This window comes from Phascolarctos cinereus, unplaced genomic scaffold (genome assembly GCF_003287225.1).
Source record: "Phascolarctos cinereus isolate Bilbo 61053 unplaced genomic scaffold, phaCin_HiC Scaffold_2;HRSCAF=192, whole genome shotgun sequence".
Lineage (NCBI taxonomy): Eukaryota > Metazoa > Chordata > Mammalia > Diprotodontia > Phascolarctidae > Phascolarctos > Phascolarctos cinereus.
The window spans coordinates 350512897-350537298 of record NW_027555625.1 but is presented as its reverse complement, the minus strand read 5'-3'; the positions used below and the strand labels follow the sequence as shown (position 1 = coordinate 350537298).

General features: G+C 43.9%; 1 protein-coding gene across 2 annotated transcripts in view; it reads right to left on the bottom strand.

Annotated features, from left to right (window-relative positions):
- Positions 1–19696, bottom strand: part of PDLIM4 (PDZ and LIM domain 4) — a 103648-nt gene extending 83952 nt beyond the window's left edge. The window contains exon 1 of one of the 2 annotated variants that reach the window (XM_020991146.2): positions 19469–19696. In XM_020991146.2, coding sequence (XP_020846805.1) covers positions 19469–19678 — 210 coding nt within the window. In that variant the 5' untranslated portion in view covers positions 19679–19696. The remainder of the gene's footprint in view (positions 1–19468) is intronic. The other variant, XM_020991145.2, reaches the window with a different exon arrangement.
- Between the last annotated feature and the right edge of the window lie 4706 nt (positions 19697–24402).

The window sequence follows — 24402 nt, the reverse complement described above, 5'->3', positions numbered from 1 at the left end:
TTTTTCTCAGACCTACTCCTTTCTTTAAATTCCCTATCTCAATCTGGGGAACCATCATACTTCTAATTCCATAGGTTCATAATCTTCATGTCGTCCTTAGCTGTTCAATCACCCTCGCTGCATATATCCAATCAGCTGGACATCAATCTCATCATTTCTACCTTCATGTCTCTCATATCCAGTTCAGGTCTTCATCACCTGTTCCACTGCATTTGCCTCCTAACTGGATTTCCTTTCTCCCTCCAGGCTCTGCCCTTCCTAATCCATCCTTAATACAGCTGTCAAAGTCATTTTCCTTAAGCACAAATCTGGCCATGTCACTCATCTACTCAATAAACTCTAACGGTTCTGTATTACCTCTAAGATCAAATATATACTCTTCTGTTTGTCATGTAAAGCCCTTGATAAACTTGGCTCCAATCTGCCTTTCCAGCCTTTTTAACATTATTCTTTCACACAATTCATTCAAGCTAGACTTCGTACTGCTCCTTACACATAGCACTCCATTTCCCATCTCCATGACTTGACAGTGACCATTCCCCAGACTTGAAATCACTCCCTCCTCACCCTCACCTCTCAGAATATACCTAGCTTCCTTGAAAGTTTAGTTCAAGTACCACTTTCCATATGAAGTCTTTCCTGGTTGCCCAAGCTGTTAGTGTTTTTCCCTTCAAATGACTTTGTATTTATTTTGTGAACATCTGTATATGAATATATGGTCACCCTGAGCCAGACTGTAAGCCCAAAAGCAGAGAATTTTTTTCTGTGCTCATTGTATCTCCATTTCTGGTGTTTAGTAGGCACTGATTACTGACTGACTAATCCCTATTAAATTTCATCTCCTTAGCTTTGGCCCAGTGTCCTAGCTTGTCATTTTGGATCTCATTGTTAGCTTTGGATCCCAACTCAGTGTCAGCTGCAAATTTGATAAGCACGCTCTCTCTGCCTTCATCCAACTCACTGATAAGAATGTTAAACAGAAAAGAGCCAAGGACAGATCCTCAGGGCCTTCTCCAGAAACCTCTCTCCAAGGTGAATGACTCAAGAATGACTACTCCTCCCAGTCAGCCAAACAATTCCAAATCTCCCTAACTGGTCCACAGTTCACCTTGTCAACAGAGATAACATGAAAGGCTTTGTCAGGTGCTAAGTAAACAGTTTTCTACAACATTCCTTTATCTATTGATCTAGCTAGCATCCCTAACATAAGAGAAACGAGGTAGTTTTGCCAAGACCAATTTTTGACGAAGCTACGCTGACTTTCCTCTTTCTAGATATTCATAAAACATGCTTTTAATAATCTTCAATGAGACACACATTTTTGAACATGGACTCTATGAGGATGCTTAACTCGCCTACACATATTTGTTACATGAAGTTCTTTTTTTTCTTTTTAAATTGAAGGGGTGTGAAAGAGAAAAAAATGCTTATTAACTAAAGAATAAAATGAAAACAACAAAAACATGTTCCAGGATTTTGCCATGAATTATAGTCAAGTTAAATATCCCCTACTTCGTACATTCATATCACCTTCTCTTTTAGGAAAATCAGGACATCTGGCCTTATCTATCAGGTGGCAGCACTTGTCCTATTCTCCATGGTCTTTCAAAGATAATAATGGCTTTGTCATTCTATCCTAAGCTCTTTCAGTACCCTGGGATGTATTTCTTCTAGGCCCAGGTATTCAAACTAATGGATGGCTGCTCAGTGTTCACTTAACTTCTCACTTCTCTGTGGTTTCAATCTCTTAGTACTTTGGTTTTTTTCTTGGTACTTGGATCTCTGGGATCTTAAAATTTTCAATAGTATCAATGGAACTCGAATCAATATAATCATCATTTGATTTTAGATGGTACACAGAAAAGCTCCTTCCCTCCCTTTGGCAGAGAGGTAGAGTACAGTTTTAGAAATATGGAATAAGAAAATATCAGACAGGGCCAACATGATAAGTCAAATTAACAGGTACCTACTCAGTGCCAGGCACTACGCTAAGCACTAGGGCTACAAAAAAAGTATTAAAAGATCCCAGCCTTGAAGAACTCACAATCTAATCAGGGCGACAATATGAAAACAACTATTTACAAAAAAGTTATAATCAGGATCAATTAGAAATAATCTCATAGGGAAGGCACTAGCATTGTGGAGGCTAGGAAAAGGCTTCTTGCAGAAGCTGAAATTTTTAGATGAAGCTTTAAGGAGGCCAAGTTTGGCATATTTTGCTTAACTTTGTTGCAAGGGAGGGTTCTTTCATTTTTTATTTTTGATGGGGGTGTAGAATTGGGAAATAACAGCAATGATTTTTTAAAAGCATCAATAAAACATTTCTTTATTTTTTCCCCCCAGCAGTCTCCTCCTGGCACATTCAGACTCCTGCCTGTGCTTTCCATTGCAAAGGAAAAGAAGCTAAATATTTGGAGGTGAATACTAGGTTACCAGGACCAGGGTTTCTTAGGTTCAAGTACCTCCCAGCAAATTCCATCCTGACCCACCTTGGATGACCTTTCCTCTGTTTACATAGCCAGCAATAAAGCAATAATTGGGTTTAATAAACTTTCTGAATGTTAAATGTATTTGTGTGTGTATATATGTATGTATATATACATACATATACATATATACACGTAATACATATGTATATATAGATATAGATATAGATATATTCTCCCCCCATTCTTTCCCTTTCTTCCTCAATTGAGTTTTGTCAGCTCCAATTTTTTCCACCTCCCTTTTCCTCTCACCAGACCAGGAAAGCACTATCAATGAGTCTTTCCACAGGGCTGGCTCCAGCTGCTAATGTGTGGATTGGGTCATCTTAACTATTTGCTCCTGAGACAGAACACATTTCCTTCTGGAGTCATGGGTGGGGGGGGGTGGAAGGAGGAGGTGGGGGAGAGAAGGCCTTGAGAGGTCTCTAGTTTAAAGGCAAGGCCCTCACTGTGTCTGCTCCCCACCAGCCTGGCTCTTGTTACCCATGATTTAATAAAATAAACAAGGAACTCTGTGAGCAGGTCCAAAGATAAATTGTCAGCATCTTATCTGTGTTCTGCCATGCCTTGTCGTCAGCCCGTTTACAAGGAACATTTGTCTCTAGGAGTCTGAAACTTAAGCCTTGCTTCCCTCAGCAACTCTACCGCAAGCTTGCTGGGCCCATCCTTACAATAGGGGAACCTTTCATGAGGAAGATTATTTAAAATCAAAACACTCATCATGAGCCCACACAGGGAGAGAGGACAAGCCGCAACTCAACTCAGATTAGCCTCTGAAGCAGGCTGACAAACCTCTGTGGGGATGAACTAGTGGCCAGGTGAGGTTGCCATAGGGAACTGAATCCTCTCCACTGAGAACACACTGTTTTGTAAAAAAGTAATCAGTGCCTCTTCCTCCTGGCACCTCCCCCTCTGGGTTTCCATCTAGGGTCCACAAAGTGAATAAAAGACAAAGGTATTAAAAAAGGAACTCCAAACACTAGTGGTGGTGGGAGGTTGAAGGAGCCCTCCAATAGAGTAAACACAGTTAATGGGGGCAGGGGTTCATTTTGGCTCCACTCTGGTTCAGGTCACAGATAAGAATGCACTTTGTCTGATAAAAGGGTCTCACCCAAGGTCAATGCACTCTGAAAATCTGTGGTTCCTCTTTCCTGATTTCAGAACTCCAGCTCCTTGCCCTAATATCTCTGAGAGTCCCAAAAAATCCTGGCCTCTGTTCCATCCTCAAGCTCCCAGAATCCTTAGTGACTTTGAACAAAAAGATATTTTTCAGACAAGAAAATAGGTGGCATGTCCACCATTCCCCAGAACAGCTGCATTTCTGCTCTCTGGAGTTAGGGTGAGCTCACTCTTCGTCAAGTGTACAATGGAAAACAATACTGTATTTGGAGGTTGAAGGGGCTTGGGTTCAGATTCTGACTCTGTGTGACTGTGGGCCAGTCACTTAAACACTGCACCTCTTTTTTTTCCTCTGTAAAATGAAGAGGTTGAACTAGCTGGCCTTGGAGATCCCTTCAAGTCAAAATCCATCACCTTGTGACTCAAACAAGACTCTGTGTACTTCTTGTACTTAGTACTATGTACTTAGCACTATTGTACTAAGGCAGGCCATATTCAGTAGAGATAGGGAGTTCAGAGGCCAGCCAGACATCCTGGGTCAGTGGGCAGCAGAAGAGTCTCAGTGCTGTCTTTACACTGAAAATTCCGTTCAAGCCCACATCATTCAAAGCTGTCATTGGGTCAGTTTTCATTAGAGAAATAGGATGGAAGGGCGGGGCTCAAGCTTCATTCCAGGGCTGATGAACAAATCTCAAAGGGTATATATAGATCTAAATATTAGATCTTAAGAGTCCAGAAGCCAAAAATGGCCTAACAGCAAAGGGCATATGTAGGTCTGTGGCTATCATTAGACAACTGGGTGGCCCAGTGGATAGAAAGACCTAGAGTCAGGAAGGCCCAGCCTCAGACATTTACTAGCTTTATAACCCTGGGTAAGTCAGGTAACCTTTTTCTGTCTCAGTTGAAGAAACTTCAACTATAATATGCAGATAATAATAGCATCTATCTCTCAGCCTGGCATCTAGTAGGTTTTTAATAATTGCTTGTTTCTTTCCTTCCTTTCTCCTGCCTTCCCCTCCTTCTCTCCTCCCTCCTTTCCTCTGTTTCCTTCCCCTCCTTCCTTCTTTCCCTCTTTCCTTCCTTCCTTCCATCCGTGCATCATAGCTGGTAGGTACTTAGGAATACAATACTGGTTTCCCAGTCTCCAGAATCCTGGGGTTACTGAAACTACATTCTTAAGGCTAAAATCATCTGGGCCTGGAAGGTATGAGAGCCGCAAAAATGGCAATGAACAAAAGTCTGAGAATCTACTTCAAGGTTACAGAAAACCACATGGGAAGAAATCAGTATCTTTACTCTGTGGTTTCCAGGAAGAAATGCAGGGCTAGGACTGGTCACTAGACACAGTTGTACATTCAAATGATGGGGGCTAAAGAGCAGAGACAGCCCAAGGCACCAGTATTCCCAAAGTCAAGCTGATGACTCCAAAGATACTCTAGGAAGCAGTATGGCACAGTGGAAATGCCACTAGCTTGAGTCAGAGGACCTAGTTTCACATCCTACCTTAAGCTATCTTCACATTCTTGGGCAAGTCAATCTCCCAGGGGACTCAGTTTTCCCCTTTGTAAAATGAAGGGGTTGAGTGCGATTTCATCAGGGCCCACCACTACAGCTCGGGCCTCCATCATCATTTTACCAAAGCTTTCTGTTTGTTTGTTTGTTTAATCTTTCCCAGAGTACTTTCACCATGGGTTCCCGAATTCAATTGAGTTCCCACAAAAATTTATCAGTCATCTTCTGTTTTTTGCCTTTCAGGAAAGCACCAAGGATTCCATTTTTCTAAAATATATTTCACTGTGAAATCTTTTAGAACTTTGAAGTGACTTTGAGAAGGCCATGGATCTCAGTTCAGTAGAGAGCATCTTGCAGGAAAATAAGTGGACAAAATGATGTGGACTTTGGAAGGGGATTAATTATGTTGGATCTCAAGCCTACAATTTTAAACTGCATTTTTCAACATTAAATAGCCATCTAACTAAAATGCATTTAAATGCATTTTCTTCCCTTTGAAAGGCAGATAAATGCAGACTCTGAAGGTGTGCCCTGAATTCTTGTAATTTCTTCATTCCTACAGGGAAAGTAAATGTTGTGCCTTGTACCTCGTGAGTGCTGGGTAAATACTATAGATTGGTTTGTGGCTGATAAGATTGAACAGGAAAATTAGTGAATAGCCAGTGACTTAGTGGATACCATGTTCCTGCCCTCCATTCCCACTGTTTCTCTTTCTAGGGATAGTCCCATGGCAGGTCACTAGCTATATCACTGAGGCCAAATCCCCTTTTGGTAACCCTAGGACAATGTTCTCTGGGTCTCAGTTTCTTCACATGTGAGATGAAGAGGTTTGGCTAGATGACGTCAAGGTCTCTTCCAGCTATAGATCTATGATCCTACGACACCCCCTCCCCCACTTGAAAAACACCAGGTATAGAGAATTTCCTTGTCCAGTGCTTCAAGGTCTGGAAAGTAGATTGGAATGAAATCCCATCTGACCCCTTATCTCCATGTGTGTTCAACAATGTTATAGCTCCAGCTCCCAGTCATCACACTACACTGAGAGATGGCTCCCCAGAGAGGAAAGGGACTGCATTAGTATCGGGTATGCTGACTCTGAATAGTGTGAATAAGAGAAGGGAGGACTTGGATCAGTGAACCCTGAAATGAAGGGAGCTGTAGTTCTACTCACTCTTACAAAGGAGAAAGGGAGAAGTCTGGAGTTAAGTAACCCTGGCATTAAATCAGAGGATTCATCTTTGGAAAATGAGGCAAAATCCCTGAAAAGAAATTTGTACGCTGTCTACTACAGAGAGAAAACAAACAACTTCCCGTTCTGCGTGTACAAGGAAAATAAACAGAGTGAAGCTGGCTTACAGAAAAGGAGGACTTCACTTCTCCTTTTGGACCAGCTTTTGACCATCTGTGAGCACAGGACTGGCACTCAGTTTGGTTAAACTTCCTTATAAGTCAATTCCAGAAGGTGTTTCTTTAGACTAGTGAGTCGGCAGAGAAAAGGAATATCAATTATTATTTTGGAAAGGGAATTTCTAACTGATGTGTAACAGCATGTATAACATGTGACATGTAAACTGTTAAAGTCCTTCACAGGCCAACTGAAGTGTTACTTGCTCTAGGAAATCATCCTTGATTACCAATCACCACCCCCCACACACTTCCCAGATAAAAGTCTTCTCTTCCTCCGCTAATATTTATTGTATTTTGCCTGACACCTTCTTTGTATTTCCTTCACTCTTCCTCATATCACTGTTACTCAGAGACCTCTCACATCCCAGCCCATTATTATCAGCTACTTGTGAACAGGGCTTGTGTTCCCTTTTGTGCCTCCTGTATCCTACACAGTGCCTTACACTGAGAAGGTGCCTAATGTTTGTTGAATTAAATTGGACCTTAAATTACAAGAATCTTTATATCTTATCCTTAAATTTTATCGCTACTAGATCTTGTTTGGTCTGGACCTGTGATTTTATCCCTATGGGGAACTTAAAGGGTGGAAATTCCCTGCCCCAGTAGAGACTGGTAATACATCTAGAACTCAGACTTAAAGTTACTTGGGGCATGAGATGATCCAACATTATTCAGAGTTTGAGTTCATTATGATTGTTTGCATGGTCATGAGGTTAATAATCTCTCATTCAAGGGAAATGCCATATGCTACCCAGAGACAGTGCAGTTTGGGAACTATTACAGGTGGGATGTCTATGTCTGGGAAAGCTAAGAGGACAGCCTTGGCATGGCCAAAGGTAAGATTATCTTGACTCATTTCCCCATTGTGTCACTTGTTTTGAACAGAAACATTTCGCAACTGATTAAATCCTGAATCTAGCCTTGATACCCTGTAAATGGAAGTGGGACTTTGTATGATTGGCTATTCCAGAAACTTAACTGTGACTCCTACCTGAATTCAAACAGAGCTATGGATGCTTTAATCTTGCATCCCTGGGTTGAGTCATTCGATATTGTTATGGCCACGTCCCTGTTTCTTCCTCTCATAGCAAATGTATTTTATCAGGGTAGGTGAACAGTGGAAGTTTGTCATTGCAATAAATATTAGGCTAATACTAAGACACCTCAATTGCTATAATAAACTGCAAGTGGGAAAGATCTTGCTGTTTTGATCTGAATTTGTAGTCATTCCACAGTCTAAGCAAGAGTTAAATTACTGCTTGAACCTGTCATATGTATAAGATTAAGTTCCTGAAGTATCTCATTCTTTCAGAATGATATGGGAATAATTAGACAAAGATGAAGAAGCTTGTGAAACAAAGGTGAATCTACCAATCTGGGAGGTTAAAGTCAGGAACCTCTTTTGGTTTTCCTTGTCTTGACTTTTCTCTCACCACTGGACTTTGATGACTCTGGAGGGGAGAGTGAGGCCAATGACTTTGCATAGCCCTGCTTTACTTAATCCAAATCACTCACAAGTCAAGATGTCACCCTCATGATGTCATTGGTCATCTTCAAGAATGAAGGATGAACAATGACAATAACTTGGGGCACAGAGAGGTTCTTTAATTTTCTCAGAGTTGCTCTGCCAGTAGAAGTCACATATAGGATTTGAACTCAAGTCTTCCTGACTCCAAGGGGAGCCCTCTATTCACAAGAGCAGGGGTGGGGAACCGGCAGCCTGAAGGCCACATGTTGCCTTCTAGGTCTTTGGGTTCGGACTTTTGACTGAATCCAAGTTTTACAGAACAAATCTTTTTATTGAGGGGATTTGTTTGGTGAAGTTTGGATTCAGTCAAACGGCCACACTTGAGGACCTAGAGGACCACATATGGCCTCAAGGCTATAAGTTCCTCTCCCCTGCACTAGAGGCTTTATTGCTGCTGCTGCCTCTAACTCTTTCTATAGCTTCTCCTTATATTTTACATTTTGCTGTATTTGCTCACTAGCTTTGATTACTCAAACTAATTTGAAAGCAGAAATAGAAATTTTAATTCTTCTATTCAAGAAGCTAAGTTGAACTCTTATACCTGCTCTCTGATCTAGAGGCTGAGACATGGGAGGTTGTATTTGGGGAAAGGGGGGAGAGACAGAGCAGTCCCCAGCTGGAGTTAATGGTCCTGATTCTGCCCGAGCCTGAGCAGATACTGTGTATGTGACATATATATTGGTGCTTTGGGGCAATTTTGCCTTTAATAAGCACCCTTCTAGCTCCTGAACTGAGCATGATGGGCAAATGTGAGGTTCAATTAAGCAGGCTTCTGCCTCCATCTATCCCACTCCATGCATATACAAACCCTAGAACCAGAGGGACCTTTCAGGGTCTGTGCAAGCTGCCAAGTAGTGATCTGAGCTTTCCATAGAGCAGGAGTCACTGGAGAGGAGGGCAGATTCCAGCAATTTGGACCTGGTCCAGTTGGAACCAGTATCTGCAACCACCTTAGACCCACAGGAATCGATATTCACTATTTATGCTTATAGAAAGCTCATCAGTGCCCTCAGAGCAAACTCTCACTTCTCACTTCAGCCTCTCCTGCTGGAGTAGCACCCAGAGCTATAGCTAGGAATTGTTTTTACCGCCTGAGGCAGAAAGCTGGTGGGAACTGTTCCACTGCAAGTAAGTTTGTCCCCTTGTGACAAGAGCAGAGAGTGTCTATTCTCCAGAAAGTCTGGTCCTCAATAGAAGGAGAGGAAGAACCTAGGAGAATGACACCCTGGCACAGTCGTGAGATCCTTGGAGTGGTTATATTGAACCCCAAAGGAAATCTCACTGGCTTGTGGAGAATCAGACAGGTGCCACAAACCCAAAGAAGGGCATGTTAAAAAAAAAAAAAGATAATGAAGTCGGCAAAGCATAGAACAGGGAATTTAACTTCAGTTACTGGGGAAAGGCTAGAATCTAAAGGATGATTAGCGAATATTTAGAAAGAGAAATGGTAATCACAAGGAGCTAGCATGGCTTCATCCAAAACAAGTCATGCCAGGCTAACCCCATTTTCTTTTTTGGCCAGGTTATAGACTGTGAAAGGGGCATTTAGGTGGCACAGTGATTACAGTGCTGGGCCTGGAGTTAGGAAGACTTGAGTTCAGACACTTATTAACTGTGTGACTCTTGGCAAGTTGCTTAATCCTATTTGCCTCAGTTTCCTCATCTGAAAAATGAGCTGGAGAAGGAAATGGCAAACCACTCCAGTATATTTTCCAAGAAAACTCCAAAGGGGGTCACAAAGTGTCAGACATGACTGAAATGACTGAGTGACAACAACAAAAAAATAGACCATGAAATGCTTTGCTGAGGTCTAGGTAAACTATGACTATATGCATTTCCTTGACCTAAGTCTCTCACGTTGTTTGTTCTGGGACATGTGATTAGAAAGATGCAGGCTAAATGATAGCACAAGTAGGCAGATTCAGAACTGTTTGAATGACCAAACCAAAGGAGTAATCACTAATGGGATAGTACATACTTGGAAGGATATCTACAGTGGAATACCCTTGGAGCTGTACTGTTTAACATCTGTATTAGTTATTTGGATGAAGGCACAGATGGCATGTTTATCAACTTTACAAATAACACAAATCCTTAAAGAGTAGATAATGACTGTATATTTGTCACAAGGGAGGATTCTATGCAAAGGAGTCATTGGGAAGTGACAGTAATATACACACACACAATCTAAACATCTAGATATACACACACACACACATATATTTAAAGAAAGGATAGCTAATATATTTGCATCACGGAACCATGATCCAAAAATACTTCAACAGTCTAGAGTATCAGACTACATCTCTGAAGATGAAATTTAATAGAGATAAATGTAACATTCAAGAAATCAGCTTCACAGGTATAACATGGGAGACACATAGCTAAAGAGTGGTTTGTTTGAAAAAGAATCCAGCCATTTTAGTGAACTGAATGCTTAATATAAACCAACAGTGTAATGTGCTGGCCAAAAAGAATGTGATCTTCAGTTGTATTCAGAGACGATGGTCCTGCTTAACCCTGGCTTGGTCAGACCACACCTGAAGCAGCCTGTCTATTGCTGGGGGACACATATCTTACAGAAGAGACCAGCAGAGGACAGAATCCAGGTTCTAAGACTGTAAGCCATGACATAAGGAGACTGTTTAGTCTGGAGAAGAGAAATCTTTGAGATTTCTTAAGTCACAATGGCTATCTTTGAGCATTGAAGGCCTGTTATATGGGGAGGGGGAGATTATATATATATATATATATATTTAGTGTATATATATATAGTGTGTATATATATAGTGTATATATATTGTATATATATAAATATGTATGTATATGTATATATGCCTTGTTCTGCTTGGTCCCAGAGCACAGAACAAGGAGCAAAGGGTGGAGATTTCAGGGAGGCAGATTTGAGTTCCACATAAGGAAAAACTTCCTAACAATTAGAGCTGGAAGAATGTGGAACCGACTGTCTTGGGAGGTAGTCCCCCCACCATTTACAATCTCCAGTTGAAGGCTGCTTTGACTAGATGGCCTGAGAGGTCCTTGCCGACTGGAGATTCTAAAATTCTATGACTAAACTTTATATCTTCCCTAGGGCCTAACAGCACGTTTTGCACACAGTGGATGCTTAATACATGCTTTCTGATGTGAATTGCCCAACCTCCACATTGTCAGCTCCTCAGACTCTTCAGCCCCAATGCTTGACTGACTTTAATCCCAGCCTGGCACGTTCACCCCACTGTAAACAAAATGCTGGTTTCACCCGAAAGTCAAGCCAGTTAGCTCATCGAAGCCCCATACCAACCTAGACAGGGAAAGAGTGGCTGAGGGTGCCTACACCATGGAAAACAAATTATTGCTAAGATTTAACAGGAGCTATTTGAGAAAACCTGAAACCCTTACTCACAGACTGGCAAAGGCCCCAAACCAAGCCTCAAAGCCATTTCCTTGAAGTTAGCACTAACTTGACGGAGGGGGTATTTTTTTTGTTTCACATCAGCACCAGGCAGGGTGCAGACTGTGAGTAAATAGGAGCTCGCTGGATATTAAAACTTACATTCCATGTGGAAGTTGGAGAAGCCACAAAGGAACTGGCTTAATCAGAAAGCTGCTCAGTGAAAAGAATTAGCAATGAAAATCTGGTTTGGGGGGGGGACAAGGAAAGCCCATGAAGGGAGAAAAAAAAACAGGCATTGACCAAATTGCTGGACCTGATGATGGAGGGCTGTGGGTGGAGTTTTGTGTGACTCAGCATCTCAAAATAATTTAACAGAGTTGTGGCCTCTAGCCCTAGTCAAGTAATCACTCTGATTGAAAAGTTTGCATTTGGAGACATAGGCCTTGGGTTCAAATACTAGATCGGTTAGGTAAGCTTGTTAACTGGGTGACCTTGGGAAAGTGATTTCACCTCATTGGGTCTTAGTTTCTTTGTAAAATGAGGGTGGGTGGGATGGGAGCAGTGTTTAGAGGACCTCCAAGGTCCCTTCTAGTTCTAAAATTTTGGTCCTATGATCCTAAGTGATTTGTCCAAGATCATAATCATCAATCAATCAAGCATTTATTAACGCCCTACTATGTGCTAGGCATTGGGCTAGATCTGGGGATAGAAAAACAAAAATGAAAGCTCCCGACGAATGTTCATTGATAAGTAAATATGTAAGTGAAATATACTGTGATGGGGGGGGAGGCGTTCTCTCTAATTACTAGTTAAATCAAAGAAGGCCTCACGAAGGAGGTGGTCCTTAAACTGGGCCTTGAGCAGTCAGGAGTACCAAGAGGAAGAGGTGAGGAGGGAGAAAATTCCAGGCAGGAGGGAGAGCCAGGGCAAAGTCACAGAAGCTGGAGATAAAGTATCAGAACTTCTCCAGGATTGGTTACAAATAAGCCTAGAGCAAAGTTCAGTGCTATTGTTGCCAAGTCCAGACACACTGAATAAGCACCAGATACAAAACACTGTTCGAAGCCCTGGGGATACAAGCACAAATTGATAAAGAATTCTTGCCAGGAAGAAAAAAAGGGAAGAAGGGAGGAAAGGAGGGAGAGAAGGAAGGATGGCAGTATCTACTGAACATGGAGCCCTTCCACAGTTGGTAACTGCAAATGCCTTGTATGGTGGACCCAGGAATCCATACATGGGGCTACCAACAGTCACTATATGCTCAGTTATTTCATCCATGGGTGTAAATGATTGTGAATCATCGTAGTGACCACAATGAGATCTCGCTTGATTTTAAATACTATATGAATGGTGCTACTAACATTGCTAGAATCAGCCCAAGTGTGTTGTGGAAGAAAGCTGTAAGGGAAGTTATTTTATCAAACCATTTTGTAAATAAATAAGGCAGAGTTTGAACTTGAGGAAAAAAAAGGAAGGAAGGAAAGAAGGAAAAAAGCACTTATTAACCACCAACTGTGTGTCAGGCATTGTGCTAAGCCCTTTCCAAGGATTCCAACGATTTCATTTGATGCTCATGGAATGACTTGCTCAGGGTCACCCGGCTAGGAAGTGTCTGAGGTTGGATTTGAATTGAGGTCTTCCAAACTCCAGGCTCTATGGATTGTTCTCAGAGACCACCTAGCCAATTCTTTCTAAGGGGAGGGGTGGGAGTGACATTTAAATAAACAAATAGGACAGAGAAAACACAGAAAGGTAGAGGGGCTTATGAAAGGTTTCCAACCTTAGTTAAGGAAACTTGAAGGAGACTGAAAATTCTGAACAATGTTAAGTTAGAAGCTAGTGTATTCCAGGAACAAGGAACATCTCAGACAAAGGCCTAAAGAAGGTTGAATTCTGAGTTTGAGGAGCAGTACGAAGGCCAGTTAGGTGAGAATGGAAGGTGTATAAAGGGGAGCAATGTGAAATAAGTCTGGAAAGGTAGGGTGGGCCCAGACTGTGAAAGTTTTTAAATGCAAAGCTGAAGAATTTGTTTTATTCCAAAGGCACTAGGGAGTCACTGAAAATTCTTCAGCTGGGGAGTGACCAAATCAGACCTCTGCTTTCAGGAAGATTATTTTGGCAGCTACTTGAATGATGGATTGGAGAGGGGGAAAGACTGGAAGAAGAGAGACCAATTAGAGATTGGAGCCATAGTCTAGATAAGAGAGGGTCCAAACTAGTGGTAGCTTTGTGGGTGGATTAACTGCTTCCTACATGCTCAATCAACTCATCATCAGTGGGATTTTCAGTTTAGTGCCTCATAATTGTGCTATGGGGGAGTCTCAAATGAGCATCTCCTGGCCCCGAGGAACTTCATCCTCCTAGGGAGATAAGAAAACTACCAAATAGAAAATGAGGTAGTTGAATTAGAGGCCCTCCAAAGTCTCTATGGATCCTGATTCAAAGTGACTCACCCCAGACACAGCAAACAAACAACCAGCATTTATTAAGTGCCTACCCATGGAACAACTAGAGAAGAGGCCTGAGTAAAATGGACACACTGATTACTGAGTCAATGACCTAAAAGGGAATGTGGGCAGTGCCCTGGTCCTGCCACTGATTCATTCGGTAGCACTGGCAGAGCGTCAACCTCATTCCTCTCTTTTCAGTCCTTTATTTTCTGCTTCTTCAACAAGTAAGGAAGAATTGAATGGGAACTGGAGAACTGGGTAGCAGCTCATGTTTGTTTTTCCTCCCCTCTATAGCTCTTTTTTTTTTAGTCCAGAACTATGACTTCATTGGTAAAGAAGACTCCCAGTGAGGAAATTCTACCTATCAAGGCAGATGGCAACCTGTTCTGCAATTTAAAATCTTAGAAAGGTGCCCAAGGCACTGGGAGGTTCAGTGATTTGTTCTGAGTCCTGTAGACACTATGTGTGAGAAGCAGGACTAGAACACAGGCTTTCTTCACAACTCTGAAGTCTAGTTTATTAATCCTTATGTTCTGATGCCTCTCCCAAACTCTCTCTCTGTCTCTCTCTCTCTCTGTCTCTCTGTCTCTCTCTCTCTGTCTCTCTCTCTCTCTCTCTCTTTTTGGAGTCAACTGGGGTTGAGTGACCTACCCAGGGCTGAACAACTAGTGAATGTCTGAGACTAGATTTGAACTCAGGTCCTCCTGACTCCAGGGCCAATGCTCTATCCACTGCACTATCTAGCTGCCCCCTAAGCTCTTAACACTGAAAGGATTGCCATAGCTGAGCATTGGCATTTATGAAGCACGTCCAAAATACTAGGCAGTTGCAGCCACCAAGCCCAAATGCCCGGGAGGGCCAACTGGGCTGGATCAAGTTGTACTAGAGAGACACTGGAGCAGGGCCAAAGAGACCGCCCAGGTATGTTAGATAGGAACAACAGAACAAAGAAAAGTAAGAGTATGTTTAGCAATGACTTAAATGTACTTTAGATTAGAGTCTATAAAAAATATTTTTTCAACAGGAATAGAAGCCACACCTTCTTTCCTTCCTTTTGTTCTTTGTAACTGATGTTCTTTTGTGAAAAGATTTGGCCAAATTGTGCCTTAGTTTCCCCCCCCTGAAAAAAAGGGGAATGCTGAAAAAAAAAAGCTAAAGACCTTTACCAAGGTCCCCTGTGGAGACAGGAGATTGGGACAGGGTTGTCTCACCTGGAAGAGGAAGGGTATACCTGGGTCCCACCAACACTAGGTACAAACTTATCAGAAGACTGTCAAGGAACCAGGAGTAGCTAATTTAAGGGAAAGGTAATCCTTGGTGAATGTTAGCAGTAGCTCTCAGGAAGACATGTCAGGCCCCAGCTTCAGAGCCTCAGGAGCTTTGAGGTAAATGGTGAAACAGAAAAAATGGTGAATTCTTGCTTCCCTTATGACCTTGGGCAAATCACTTCTCCTCTCTGGGTGTCAGTTTCCTTTTCTGTACAATGAGAGGGTTGGACTACAGAAGCTCTCATTTCTCTCCCAGCTTGAAATAAATCCTACTCTTTGGCCTGGGTCTGGCATTGCCTACACCCACCCAGAGGAACTAAACACTGGACTCTCCCATCCTGGCCACACCCTGTTTCCAGGGTCTGCTTTCTGAAAAGCCCTGGTGCATATATACTTAAAAATCAAGCCTCCCCTTCACCCCCAGTGCAGCTGATTTACATTTTCCCATCTGTGTAATGGGCAGCTCCTTCTGATGTGGGTTGAAATCCTTGGGACAATTAAAGGCCTGAGCATCTGACCAGCTTCCTCCCTGAGTAACTGTGTGCTGAGACTCGGCTCAGCCTTCCACTAATGTTAGTAAATCGTCTGCTTCAAGGGCCACTTCACTATTTCGGTAATGCAGCAATACCCACCCTGAGCCAAACCCTAAACCCCGCCTGGTCACAGTAAGCACATATGTACATCCAGCACCAGGAGCCACTGATAAAGCCACAGCCCACATGCCTTTGGAGAGCAGTTTCACTGTCAGACATTCTATTCAAGGACATAAGTGTTGCACGGATCCTAGAAACTACCCCATTTGCTAGTGACTCCCCCTATAATCTTCCAGTGCTGGGCATTCTTCTAGGAAACAGATTAGTATGAAGCAGACAATGCTCCCGAAGTATTATTCATTTCTCAGTCCATATATGGCCACTTACGCTGGGGCAGTGCCTTACACTGAAGCATAAACTCAGTGTTTGGCTGACCTCAGCTGCTTGTAACACAGGCAAGGACAATTTAAACTAAACTACTGGGGAAAACAAAGTGCTGGAGATCTCAATAGTTTGTTGACTCTAATGGAGCAGAGAATATTTAAGACCCTGGAGACAACCTAATCCAATCCCTCATTTGACAGATAAGGAAACTGAGGCCCAGAAGAAAGGAAATGGCTTTCCCAAGGTTGCACCGTTATGCAGAACTGGATTTGAATCCTGGTTTTTGGACTGGAATCCAGTGATGTTTCCATAAAACCATGGATCCCTGCATCCCTCCTACACTACTACCTGCTTGCTTCCTGCCCTCTATTTGAGACTTGACTAGAGACAGTGGCTCTCTGACAATCTACACAGTGATTGTAAACCTTAAGACTAAACAGATCAAAGCTTAATGCTATGTAATTACAATGACCAAGCTTAGGTCTGAGAAAAGTTGAGAAAATGCACCTCCCCTTGATCTTAGGATCATCTCGCTAATTTCCACTCTGCCATGAGCAGCAAGTGGAGGAATGAATGGACTGAACCAGGAGGTGGTCCGAGAAAAATCACAGAAGCAGAGATGTAGAATTCCAGGCCCCTAGTCACACTTGGCTTAGGCCTTCTGGGCCTTACCCCGTCAAGGACAGATCCAGCTTCCACCTCTGATCCAGAGCTCCTGTCTCTACCATCTGATATAAGTTGAGTCTCATCATTTGAATCCTCCCTGACACAGAACGTTCTTTCTTCTAAAGCAAGATCTACCTACCTGAAATCAATTTACTTGATTACAAACCACTAGATCCTCTAGCATTCCAAACTATTTTTTTCCTTTGTAGCACTTATAAGTCATCTCCACTCTTGTTGGTTAAAGAAAAAAAAGACAAAATATACCTCTCTTTGTTGCAGAGGTGGGGGACAATGGATATGGAATACTGCATGTACTGCCAGACAAAGCGGGGGGTGTGTGTGTGTGTGTGTGTGTGTGTGTGTGTGTGTGTGTGTTTCCTCTCTTTCACTTTAGACCTTCATTGCTGGGTATTTGAAGGGGAAGGGTACATTTGGAAATGGCGATAGAAAAACAAAATATCAACAAAAACAAGATTTTTAAAGACAGTTGGGCTAGATTTTGAAGGCTTCCAAGTCCCACAATATTTTTTTGAAGCATTTTCATAGTTTTTTAGAGTGAAATAGCATCTTCCAATCCAACTCTTTCCAATGGGGCAAATTCCACAGACTAATACCAGAATGAGAACCCTCTAGGCCTTGCATCCCCCAACCCAAGCAGTCTGTGAAATTCCTTAGCCTAAATGTTGATGCCTGGAAGGCCAAGGACTCCCCCAAGGGCATATCTAATTTATGTTGTTTTAACAGATGTCTGTGTTCCTCAGCTCACTCTGCATGAACAGCTAGTCAAACCCCATCAGCTGCCTTGTATCCCCCCCCCCCCATAGACCAAAGGGCCCAGACAAGTACCAGCACAACAAGCAGCTTCTGTTTCCAACTGCATTTTCTGGCCCAGCCAGGGACCCTCACTCAGGCACTCTGACGCCCTTTACCCTTTGGGCCAGTGTAGATTTCATGAACAATCTTCTGTTTAAAGAAAAAGGAAAACTCCATCCTTTCACAGCTGGGTTTTCTCCTGAGGCCGATGGCAGTTTTATGGGCCATTCTATCCCCTCTGTTCCAAAGGATTAGATGCCTACAGAGCTCCAAGGACACAGGATTTTCTCAAAGACAAAAACTCTACAGCCATCTCTAAGCTCTGGGCCACAGTCCAGTCCCTGCCTTGCTCAGAAACTAGGCAAACACTGCCTCCTTCCCACTGCCAGCTCCTAAGGTCAGTGAAGCTGATTAAACAGGAGCTGACATAGAGATGTGAACACCTTCTGCAAATGTGTGACCCGCGCCTGCCCTCCAGAGCAGCTGGGGGTGGGGCCGGAGGAGGGGGAGGGATGTAAGTTCTCTTCCGTGCAGTTGTCCACACTTAACAGGGCAGGAGAGGAGGCTTCAGATTTCCCACTGCCCTCCGCCCACAGCATCGTCTCCACCAGGACAAGCCCAGTCCTACCCTATACCAATTTATTAAGTACCTATTACCCACATTTTTACGCCTTAGGCACTGGAGATCAAAGAAAAAGAAAAATCGCCCCAGCCTCTAAGGAACTTGGGGAGTGGGGAGGACGAAGAAAGTCCAAGTACCCAGTGATTTCCTAAACATAAGTTTATAGCAAAGGATTTCAGGGCATGAACCTATGGACTGTAGGCCCAATTTTCTTTCGCATATCCACTCTGCTATGGAAAATAGGATTCAAGCCAGTCTGAAAGGTGCCGGCTACGTTAGCCGATCACCTGTTGCCAAGGCTGCTGGCTACTTCTCTGTTTCTAACAAGCAACCCCAGAGAAGGGGTCATTGGCTCGCAGTCCCGTCTCCCCATCAGTCTATGAGCTTCCGAAACAATCAGGTCCCCTTCTTCGTCTCCTTCCCACCACCTAAGCAGAGGGCTAGTCACGTGGCTAGGCAGTACGGTTCTTCTAGGACTAAGACTGATTGTGTGAGGGGAAATAAAATGTTTTTTCCTCGCAAAAAACAAACTGCGGGCAGACCTAACCCGCCAGGGGCCCATTCCTCATCACTTCTCCCCCGGAGTCCCAGAAAGGTCAGGGATGTGCGGGATGAAAGGGATGTAGAAGTATCCTAAACCTAGCCAAACCCTCTCCCGGACGGGAACCTGGAGGATTAGGAAGGGTGTTCCGGTGAACCTGGAGGACCTCAAAGACCCCAAGGGTGACAGTATCAACTCTACGGGGCGTCCAGCTTGGTTAGGGCCACAGAGAGTTGTAACTCTTTTGATCCAATAACACTTCGTTGGAAGGGCACACACTGGGAGCTCAAAGTGGGTTCTGCCGGCGTTATACTGCAAGGGAGAGGGGGATGGATGCTGCAGACCTCCCTGGCCCGGCGAGGCTGGCGGGTCCGGCTGGCTCCGGGGCGGGGCGCAGCGCGGAGCAGTGAGCGCCTGGAGCATCGCGCCCAGTGCGCACTCTCGAAGTTCCGCAGCTAGAAGCGGCGCAGACCACGGACCCGTGCCTCCTTCCCCCCCAGCCAGGCGCTAACGGGGCAGAAATCTTGGAAGAGGCTTTTTCAGGGCAGGGGCTCAGAGGCCAGAGGTGGGCACTAGCCTTTTTTCACCTTCCCTCAGTACTACGGCCCCAGTCACAGTTCACCACTCTGTGTTCGTCCCCTACCCCAGCTAGTTCTGCGAGAGCCTTTGTTTCGGGACCCCTCCCAGGGATCCCCCTCCTACAATCCTCCTCCCCGGAATCCCGTCTCGCGGGCCCCGGACTCACCCGGGAGATGGTGAGCGCGGTACTAAAGTCCTTGCCGCCCACCAGGCGAAAGCCCCAGGGTGAGGGGCCCTGGAGAGTGACTGTGTGGGGCATGGCGCCTCCGGGGGCTGGGACACCGGGGGGCAGGACACCAGGGGCCGCCGCCGCGATCCCGCCACTGCCGCAGCTGCCGCTGCTGCCTCCGGGGCCCCTCGGTCGGCTCCGGTGCATCCCCTGCCTGCTCCAGCCCCTCCCCCTCTCTCCTCCTCCTCCTCCTCCTTCCCTCTCTCCTCTTTCTTTTCCCTCTCTCCCCCGCCTTCCTCTAGCCCAGGGAACGCCTCCCTAGCCAGTCACTCCCAAAGCCTTGATCTCAGACTCTGACAGGTCAGACAATGTCCGGGAAAATTTCGGGGGAGATTCCCCCTCCCACTGGGCTAGAAATCAAACTGTGACCCCGAGGGAGCCGGGCTTCAGAGCATCTCGAACCCCCCATCCTATCCGTCCCAGGACCCACTTCTTTCTCCCTCCTCCACTCCCATCCCCCCTCTCTAGTAAAGTCCGGGTTAGAAGCGCCAGCCCTGGGATGCGGGGGTTGCACACCTGCGAAAGGCGAGGTTGGGAGATCCTAGGAAGAAATCCTGGGCATCTCGTGCTCTCCGCAACTCCCCAGGCAAAGAGCCAAGTCCATTTCGTGGACCCTCGACTCCAGGGGCATCCTCGATTCACCGCCCTTGGGGGCAGGGGTGCAGATAACCCGAAGCCGAGGTAATCCAGAAGCCATTTAAACTGTGGTTTTCAGTCTCCAGGAAAGTCTGTGTTTTTGGAAAGCAGGAAGTCCAGGGGACAGTGACTAACTCATCAAACCACCCGGCTCCCGCCCAGCATATCTGGATGATTAAAGGCCCTTGTTTGAGCTGACAGCTACCTTTATTTGCTCTATTCACCCTTCTGCCTCTCCCTTCTAACTCCCCAGCCTGCAACTCTGATTACCCTGTCCAGAAGACAAGAGATGTAACTGATGCCAGATTCTAAGGGAAATTCCCTAGGAAGCTTCAGGTTAGGAAATCCCCTGTTCTGCAGGGAGTTCCTGGGGCCGTTGTGTTCCCCTCACAGGTGCTTTTTGAACCCTGGGTGAGAAGGGCTGGACTCCAGACTGCTTCATACAGTGGTGGGAAAGTTAGGACTGAATAGAAAGCAGAGCTCAGGAACTCGATGGCTGAGACCTCTCTGTCCTCCTTGTGGTAGCTGAGAGAGTAGAAACGAGGCAGCTAGGGATGGCCTGGCCTAAAACCGTTCCTGGTTAAAGGCGGTGGTCATAGGAATAAGGAGAAGGATATACACACATATGTATACATACATACATATGTAAGTATGTATAGGAGGCATCTAGGTGGCTCAGTGGATAGAGGGCTGGGTCTGGAGTCAGGAAGACCTGTGTTCAAATCTGATCCATGGGGTCATGAACAATCAGACAGGACTGAACAACACATACACATAAATACATGTGTGTATATACACACACCACACACACAAAATATATACAATTTTGCTGAAATGGAATTGGCTGAATACAAACACTGAAATGGAATTCTATTAAATGAGCATTTATTAAGAACCGACTGGATATCAGGAATTTTTGCCATAAAGAACTTACATTGTATTAGGCAGAAACAGTTTGTACATAGAAAATTAGATACAAGAACAGTCTGTGTTAGAACAAATGGTTCCAAGAGTGAGGAAGAAATTACTTTTCCGCTCTTATGGACAGAAGAAGCATTAATAACTAAAATGACAGAGAGTATCATAAAAGATAAATGGGACAATTTTGACTATAAAAAAGTTAAAATTTTTTGCACAAACCTAGTCTAGTTAAAATCAGAAGAGAAACAGCAACTTTATAGAAAGTTTCTCTGATGAAGATGTCATATCTTAGACATAACTGATAAGACTGAGATCCATTCACCAAGAGATAATTTGGCAAAGGATATGAAGAAGCGGGTTTTCAAAAGAAGAAATCTAAACTATTTAAAACCAGTTGAAAAAAACCCCTCTAAATTATGAATAATTAGAGATATGCAAATTAAAACACACATCAGATTGGCCAAGATGACAAAAGAGGAAAATGACAGAGGGGTGATGGGAAAAACCACCTCATTGGTTCACTGTTGGCAGTACTGTGATGGGTCCAGCTATTCTTGAAAGCAGTTTGGAACTATACCCCAAAAGTTATTAATGTGTGTATTCCCTTTGACCCAACTATACCATAGGAAAAGGACCTAAATGTACAGACGTATCTATAGCAGCTCTTTTGGTAGCAATCCCAAACTAGAAACTAAGGGGAAATGCTGTTGGAGAATAGCTAAAAAAATTTTGGTATATGATGAGAATATACGGAGAGATAGTTTTATCCTTGATCTTGCCATTATCCATAAGAGTTCCACTTCCATATTCATGAACTCTGAAGTTCCTATTTGACCATAATCTTTTATCATTCCATCTTTGTCTCTACCTTACAATGCTGCATCCTCACTATAACCTTTAATCCCTTGACTTCTCAGTTCTTCCCCAGGCTCTCAATACACTCTCCTACCTTTCGCATTTTTACCACTTGGCAAAGCAGTCTAACTCTACAATATCCTCTTTTCTCAAAGTCCCTTGTCTTTTATTCTATAGATGATCTTATCCTGCCAAGGACCAATCTTAGATTATTTCTACCACAATGTCTTCTCTCTTACACATGCACTACTGAACATAGCCAGAAAAAAAAATCACGAAACAACTCAGACTGGGTTAACTAAAAATTTGTTATGTAATTTTAACTGGGCGCTCGCCGCAGCAATGCAATTCCTTTGTATCTCCCTAATTGATTCTCTATCCTACTCACCACATCAGTTTTCCAAGCTTTCTTCATCCATCCTTAAACCTCCTGTGACTCCCTCTCCCCCACACCATCCCTTTACAAACCTCTTGCCCTTTGTCCCTGGCACTGGCTAGGAGGAGTGGGGTGGAGGGGAATTCAGAGAAAGAAGAGAAATAGTCCCTGCCATAAGATGATTACATTCTATTTGGTGGAAATGCTTTGCACATAGTAAATTAGATACAAGGGCAATGTGTGTTAGAACAAGCGTTCCAGAGGACGTGACAAAAAGGTAGGGTAGAGTGGTATGGGGCTTACATAGCCCATTCTCTATAAAGCTTCTGAGTCCCACAAAAGGAAAAGTCCTGTGTTCTCTCTCATTCATTTATCCCAGTCACAGTGTTCTGTCTTTCTCCTCTGCTCTGTTACTCACTTTCTGTGGCTTTCTTTGTGGTTTTTGTTGTGTCTCTCTGGCTGTTTCTCTCTCTCTCTCTCTCTCTCTCTCTCTCTCTCTCTCTCTCTCTCTCTCTCTCTCTCTCTCTCTCTCTCTCTCTCTCTCTCTCTGTCATAGTGGATAGGTCACTGGGCCTGGAGTGAGGAAGATGAGTTCAAATCTGGCCTCAGACACTTACTACCTGTGTGACCCCTGTCTGTATCAATGTCCCTGAATTCAAAATTAGGACAATAGTAGCACCTTCCTCCCAGGATCAAATGAGATAATATTTGTGAAGTGCTTACTTAGCACAGTACCTAGCACAAAGTAGGTATGTAATAAATACTTTTCTTTTTCTTGGAAAAATTTTCTGCTATCTTGTTTTATATCATCTTCATTTCTGAATATATCCCTCTTCTTCCAATCAGCAAGCTATTCCTTGTAATAAAGAAGAAAAAGAAAAAGAAAAAAGTTAGTAAAATTAGTCTACACATCAACTGAAACTGATAGTACATATTTTGTCCCATATCCATAGTCACCCAACTCTGCAAAGACGAGTGTCTTCAACTACTCTTTTTCTTCTTGCTTTTCCACTTTTAAAAGCCCCTTCCAATTTCTATCAATTCTAAGCAGTCTCTCCTTCAAGAATTGTGCTTCTACCCCTCTCTTCCCAACTATGGAAATCTCTACTTCTTTCCCTCAGAGTCATCTGTTGTCCTGGCCCACATGTCCATCTACGCAGAAATCAAAGCTACACATCTGGTTCAATCTAAAACCCCCAGGAAACCAGAAGGTAAATGGACTCTGAAGCTTCTGGGATGTTGGGGTCCCTCCTTCCCAGGAGGAAGTTCATAGCATCATAGATTTACATTACATCCCCAAAGGATGAATAAGGTTCATGAGGGCAGGTGTTGTTTCACTTTTTGTATGTGTTTCCTTATCATCTAGCACAATGCATGATAACAGTTGGATAACAAATGTTTGTTGAATGATTGGTTGGTTTAAATTGGAAAAGACCTGAGGGGTCATCCAGTACAATCTTTTCATTTTGCACGTAAGGAAACCAAGAGAAATGAACCAACTTTTCCGTGGTCACATTCTAAATCAAGATCCAGACTTATCCTAAGAGAGCATAGTGCCATCAAATTGACGATCCCCAAGCCTTGATATAGAAGTACGCACGTGGGAAGTGCTCTGACATTGTTTGCTGGCTCTTTATTTCTCCTGAAAACCTTGTGGTGGGGGGAAGGAGAAGAGGTGGGGGAGGCATTGTTAACTTCCCTAGGTCTGAGCAGCCCCATCTCTAAGGAAGGGTTAAGTAACTTGTTTGTTCTCTGGGACAATCTTACTGCTGGTGGAAAGTAGCCATCAGACAACAAGTCTGTATCTTGCCTACTGCGTACCCAGCCTTTTGTGTGAGGGGACAGATGGAGAAGGAGCAGGAAGAGACCATATCCTCAGGATCTCCCCCAGTACAGAGACAGAGGAAGAGCAGGACCAGGCCAGGCTCTCAGAGAACTCCCAAATTGGGGGATGTGGAGCCGGTTGAGGGGTCAAAGGGAGGCAGATGGACATGAGTCTGGAAATAGTGAGAGAATGATACCAGAAGATGTGGGGATTAAATCTAGCTGACAGTGGCAGCATTGAACTCATCCTCTTTTGGAG